General features: G+C 38.1%; 1 protein-coding gene across 1 annotated transcript; it reads right to left on the bottom strand.

Annotated features, from left to right (window-relative positions):
• Nucleotides 1-3202: 3202 nt before the first annotated feature.
• On the bottom strand, nucleotides 3203-4355 carry mespba (mesoderm posterior ba). Its single transcript, XM_085410846.1, has 2 exons — nucleotides 3568-4355; nucleotides 3203-3461 (listed from the first exon to the last, which is right to left on the bottom strand). Exons 1-2 carry the CDS (start codon nucleotides 4318-4320, stop codon nucleotides 3408-3410), a joined length of 807 nt encoding a protein of 268 aa, XP_085266972.1. The 5' UTR covers nucleotides 4321-4355; the 3' UTR covers nucleotides 3203-3407.
• Between the last annotated feature and the right edge of the window lie 2074 nt (nucleotides 4356-6429).

The following is a 6429-nucleotide window of genomic DNA, read 5'->3' as shown; positions in this document are numbered from 1 at the left end:
ATTTGGGTTACAGGATTGGCTTTTGTGTTTTAACATTTGAGAAAAACTGTATTAACATGATAAAACAATGATCTTTAAATTTCAGTTTGTAGTTTTGTGTTATGAATCCTATCCTGTCCTTATTGTTGTGGAATATAGCACAATACTTGGGATTTCGTGTAGAAGATTTCATTGAATTTTTGAAAAGTTCCATTGAAACAAAATCTACGTGGTGGCCATGGTGGTGATGAAATCAGTGACTCAGTAATCAAATAACAAAGACAAGACAAAAACACTTCAGGACAACGTTCATAATGACAACATTCAAAAGAGGGGAAGCACTACAGGTTGGCACAAGTAAAATTGCATACAGAGTCTGTAAAAACACACACATACCGGCAAATGCACATGTGAAGATAATGTTGGCACAGTTGCAACCTTAAATTTTAGATGTACTTTTTACAGTTCACCCTCAGAACAGTGCAATTTCATTACAGCACGTTACATTAAGCATTTTAAATTTCTGTTGATTGGGGCTGACCTTTTTTTCTCTAAGTCCTCATGAATTTTTATTTGTTATTGAGGAAAAGACAAGGGACATAGTGTAAGCAACTAAAGACTACAGTGACCTTTGACCCTGTGCCACGAGTCACCGTTAAAAACAACATTGCATTTATGTCTTGATGCATGCTCAGTCATCCAGTTAAGTAAATCTCCAAAAGTTGATTCTGTTCATCTGGACGTAGCATTTTCAGTGGGAGAAACGTTGCATTTATATATATGTTTGGATTTATATATGTTTTATTATTCATTCATGTGTTTCTGTTACATATCGAATGAACTACCAGCTGGTCCAGTGCTCTTGTTACATACAAATTACTTTTTTAGCACAAGCACACAAAGGTGCTATATATATATATATATATATATATATATAATTTTTCTTTTGACAGAACTTGCTTCAACTCTGTATTCACATTTTATTCATTAATTTCTTTTTCATTTTGAACTTCTGCAGATTTTCCCCAGCTGTCAACTGTCTTCTTCCCTCCCAGGCCGGTGATAAAGAGGATCTTCCTTCTCTTAATCCACATTAGCTCTGATGTTGTTTACTCACATGTAATGAGTGAATAATCGGCACAGCGGTGCTAACCCTTTCATCCCAAACCCTTTTAGCCCAGAGTTTATTAACTCTACCACGATGAAAGACCTCAGTGAGAATATTAGGCTTTGTGTTAGGCTTACTGCTCGCATATCAAATGAAGCACATGTAGGTGGCAAATGAAACACTGGGGCCTAATTCTCCAGCCTGATATGCAGATCCACTATTCTCTATGAATATTAAAGTGTTCTCGGTGGGCTTAGCAGGTAATTAGGGCATGAGGTGAAAGAAAAGGGAAAGAGCAGGGAGGGATCCTAGTCTAGACTCAGTGGTGCCAGGAACCTCTCCGTGTTTGCAGTGCCCCATTAACAAAGATACACTAAAAGAAAACTAGATAACCAGTCACAGAGACTGATCTCTGACATGTTGTGGAGATTCTTCAAGTACTTTAGCCTCCCAACAGAGATATTTTTAAGAGGCTTCTGGAAAGGCTAGTTTCCAGGGTATATGTGTGTGTTTGCACTAAAGAAAGATGACTGAACTTGTAATATTCAAATGAAATTTTTATTTTTCTCATTTATGTGAAATAAACAAAAACAACTGTTATTCAAATATAAGGCCAGGCAGTTTCATATAGAAAGAACTTTTGTACACACAGACGTTGTGCGGGGAAATTAAAGCAAAGTTTAAAAAATGAAATCAAAACAGCACAATTCAAACTTACACCACTACAGTCTGGTGTTCATAACCTAAAAAATGATGACAGAGCGATACAAGAGCAAAAGTAAATAAGATATGAAGATAACATGATTCAATTTGAAGATGACGGCTAAAATAATAAAAGAGAAATAAATCCATATGAAAAGTAATGATTATTTATGGATTGTCATCTACTGGAAGATGTGAGGGGCTGTTATGGAAATCATTTTCTTTTTATGTTATTGATATTTTTCTGTATGTGTTTGCAAACTAGTTAAGGCTATAAATGCCATTCAATGTGGCACAGTTCACGTAACATACTTATCCCTATAAAAATATAAGTTAAATTAATTTTTGCAGCCAGCTGGAGCCTTCCCAGGTGGCTTAGGGTAAACCTGGGCAGGTTGCCAGTCTGTCACAGGGGCAACGCAGACAGACAGCCATGACACATCAACCTAACATGCATGTTTTTAGACTATGGGGGGAAGCTGGAGTACCTGTACATGACTTTCTATGTTTCTATAATGCTATATATGAGTTATATTTGCTAGTGGCAAATATCTACTATGTTATAATACCTAAAAAGCCTACAGATAACATTTAATAAAAGTAATAAAAACTTAACCATAACCATAATAAAAACTTGTTAAATATTAAAAAACAAAACAAAACTGAAATGAAACAAACAAATCCTGAACCCAAATGAATGTAAGCTCAACCAGTGCTATAATATAATATAATATAATATAATATAATATAATATAATATAATATAATGTAATGTACCCCGCCTTTCGCCCTATGACAGCTGGGATAGGCTCCAGCGCCCCCCGCGACCCTCAAAAGGATAAGCGGCAGCAAATGGATGGATGGATAATATAATATAATATAATATAAAAATTCCCATCTAAAATTATTTTTTAAGGTCTGTGAAATATTATATATTTTATTGAATATATATATATATATATATATATATATATATATATATATATATATATATATATATATATATATATATATATATATATATATATATATATATATATATATATGTTCCTTTCAAAGTATTACAGCTACAAATGAGTGTGGGAGATGGGCTCTTCTCCTCTGTATTTGTTACCAGCAGAGGGCGCCCTCTGGTAAATCCCCAGAGCTCCATGCTGCTTTACATGTTTAATATAGTTTCTCAGTACTAAATTATACAAGAATGAACACAAAATATAACCACAAACATACATGTTTGTTTTTTATTGTCAAAAGTGCGCTCACTTATATTTTATTTAGCTGTGTGTTATTGCAGTCTTTCCTTTTTCACATGTGCACACCTCATCCATGCACATGAAATGTGAATGAAAGAAACTGACTGGCGTATTGTGCAAGAGAAGCTTCGAATCCGGACAAGATATTTTATATTTAAATGGTTTATTATAAATAGTGGTATACAGAAATAGAAAAATAACTGTTAGTCATATCAATATTTACATGGAATTTTTCAGAGGAGAAAATAAATAAAAGATAGAATTAGAATGATTATTTCAAATAAATAACTTGATTCACAGTGAGGCAGTAAACACAGTAAAGTTTGTTGTCTTTTTCTGCTGAGGATCACACAGAGATTGGAGCGTTCAACCCCAATACTCCCTTGGAACCAGCGGGGTGCAGAAGTCTTTGCCACACATCTGTTTTGAAGAAAGTGGAAGATATATTAGTATTAGAAACATGCAAAAAAAATTGTTGTACAAACAGTGAATTCTGAATTATGTGACTGATTTAATATTCACAAACCTGACAGGAAGGCTGTGGCACTGGAGGCGACTGTAGGATACCGTCCATGCTCATATCTCTCTGGGGAGCTTCATTGTATGGTCTGTGGTGCTGATCCACTCCAATACTACAATTCCCAGAATGCAGCACAGTATTCTGGCTATGACATGGTTTTGGGTACAGGCTGCTCTGGATCAGATTCTGGCTCTGCATCTGAGTCACTTGTCCTCCTGTGGAAGCACTCTGGAAGTAGCTGAGGATGTCAGTGGATGACGTGTCACTGACTGAGGTGTCTGCTCGTTCCCTCCTCTGAAACAGCACCTCTTCGCTGAGGCCCAGCTGGGATGAGAGGTAGGAGATGTAGCGGATGGTGAGTCGGAGGGTTTCTATCTTCGTCAGAGTTTGTCCGGCAGGTGCCACTGAAGGTGGGAGGTAGGACCTGAGGTGATGTAGAGCCTTAGTCAGATCCCTCATCCTTAATTTCTCCTTTTCGCTGGCGCTCTCCCTCTGCTTGCTCCGGATCCGAGTGGGCCTCCCAGTCCTGCGCCCACGTCCGGACAAGGAGCACGGTGAGGACTTGAGGCTTTGGGAATAACCGGTTTTGGCTCCCTTGGGAGTACACTGTGGGAGCTGCTGGTAGCCAGGAGAGAGGCTGGAGTCCATGGAGTGGACAGGAGAAAGTGTCTCTGGGGAGGAGATGCTGGAGAGGTCCGAGTCGGAGAACCACTGGTACTGCAGACTGTAGTCAAGGTGAGGAACTGAGGAGGTATCCATGTTGTGTTTAAGGGTCTCAACAGTGTGACCGGAGAGACTGGAAAGCTTTAAGTGCTCCTCAGCTCTGCTCCAGTGCTTTATAAGCCCAGGCCAGGCCACAGAGGTGCGAAGTGACACCTTCACAGATTCTCACAATCACTGTCTAAGCAGAGGCTACTGCCCCTGAACACACACACACACACACATCATGAGTGGGACCCTGTCTCTGTACCTCTCCCTCTGGTTCTCCCTCTTCTCTGAATCTGGGAAAGCCCAGAGCTACAGCAGTCGACGTGTGAATTTTGACTCCTTCTGAAAACAATAAACAGATTTTGGTTTTTTGGCTTTTTGTCCCTGCAGCAGGCCTGATGCATTTTGCACATGTTTAAGGGATTTGTTTGGAATAATCTCATTTCTCTTTCTTACATTCACTTGCTAACAAACACACACACGCACAAGCAAACATGCGAAAAGGTCAGCGCACTCAACAATATGACAGAAGAGTGTGAAGAAGACATACACTGCAGAAATAAAGCAATGATATACGATACAGAAAAACCTGCCTGTATGCTGACTTAACCACAGTTTTTTACATTGGCTCCTGAAGATGGATGTTATGTGCATATGTACTTCACACTAATCTGCAAAAGTACCAAGAAAAGTCAACGTTTACTATAAATTAGAAGTATGTGGAACTTAATCAGGATTCTGATCCATTATCAGCAAATATCTATCAACGAGCTAAATTTCAACAGCTGCATGACAGATAGTACTAAAGATAGATAGTATTAAAACAATAACATTTTCTAAATCTGATTCAACATCAGAGTTATTATAGTACTGATATTATAGTTTCCACTTAGCTTTCCATTTCCATTTTCAATTCTCGGTTAGGGTTTCCAAAGTTGGGTTCTTCTTTAGTTACAGTTTGGCAGTAACATGCAAGATTTACATTCAGAACAGGTTTTTATAATGCAAACACTTAAACATGTATTTCAGCAACCAAGCAATATGTTGCATGAGGCTGTAAACCCCGACACCCTGTGCGATCAGCTCTTAAATTCTTCTATGAAGTGCAGTTTATGCCTAAATGCATGTTTTATGGATTTAAACCAATTGAGGCAAGCCCAGATATTAGACTGCTCCTATTATCAGAATCAGAATCAGAATCAGAATACTTTATTGATCCCTGGGGGAAATTATTTTATCTGATTCATTTTGACGTCAGATGTAGCAGGTTGGTCTGTGCAGGGTTTGAATTGGGTATAAATATTGTTTATGTCTTAAAACACAACACTAATGAATGACATTAAGTAAAATATTAAAAGCTGGCATGCAGAATGAAAACGCTAAATCGAGAGTCTGGGATTGTGTGTTGTTTTAATCATGTGTGGCATGTATTTGAACAGTGGATGTGCTGCTTCAACAGGTCTTTGCCTCTCCTCACCTCTCTCTAGCCTTGAACCTGACAGCGTCCTCTATTCTTCACTTCATCTCCTTCATTTTACATCCCACCATTTCTCACCTGTGTGATCATTTTATTGTCACAGCAAATCAGGCGTGAGCGCCAATCCTCTTCTGTCTTTACCTCAATCGGTGAACTGAAACCGCTGCTCTTGTTTTTATGTGCTTCAAGGAAGAAAAGTTATGTCCTGAATGGCTAAAATGCAAATATAATGAGGTTTAATGGAGCCTAATGAACCTCTGTTATCCAGTTAAAGCTGAGGTGTGATTATTTCACACTCATGGGAACTGATGAGTCTGAAGGCGTCACTTCACACCTCAGCAGTGAGAACCAGGAATGCTGGAAAATATAGTCGCTGGTAACCTCTCTGTGTCCCCAGTCTTTCTGTGTTTTCCCTGGAAAAGGCTCGGTATTAAAGGAACAGTTCACCCCAAAATTCCCTTTAAGTGTTCTATTTTTTCCTCTGGTCTGTAATTTCCATTATTTTTGATGTGAGTTGTCAAGTTTTTGAGAGATTATACTTGATTTATGGTGCTAAAAGTACCAAATTAAGACTAAACAGAATTTATCTTTCCGTAAATTTTGGCTAATGTACTTAGAATAATACACACATACTGTGAACAGTTTCTCGTACGAACTATTGTCTTTCCACTACACATCACCAA

Source organism: Rhamphochromis longiceps, linkage group LG1 (genome assembly GCF_057381845.1).
Source record: "Rhamphochromis longiceps isolate RC_006_pf linkage group LG1, R_longiceps_female_GT1.1, whole genome shotgun sequence".
NCBI classification, from domain to species: Eukaryota; Metazoa; Chordata; class Actinopteri; order Cichliformes; family Cichlidae; genus Rhamphochromis; species Rhamphochromis longiceps.
Note: the sequence above shows the minus strand (reverse complement) of the source record. Positions and strands in the feature narration are given on the sequence as shown.

Excerpts from the sequence above, each read along its gene's own strand:
- mespba (XM_085410846.1), bottom strand. The coding sequence starts at position 4,320 with ATGGATACCTCCTCAGTTCCTCACCTTGACTACAGTCTGCAGTACCAG. Across the intron at positions 3,462-3,567 it reads TGCCACAGCCTTCCTGTCAG|ATGTGTGGCAAAGACTTCTG; the intron begins GTTTGTGAATAT and ends TCTTCAAAACAG.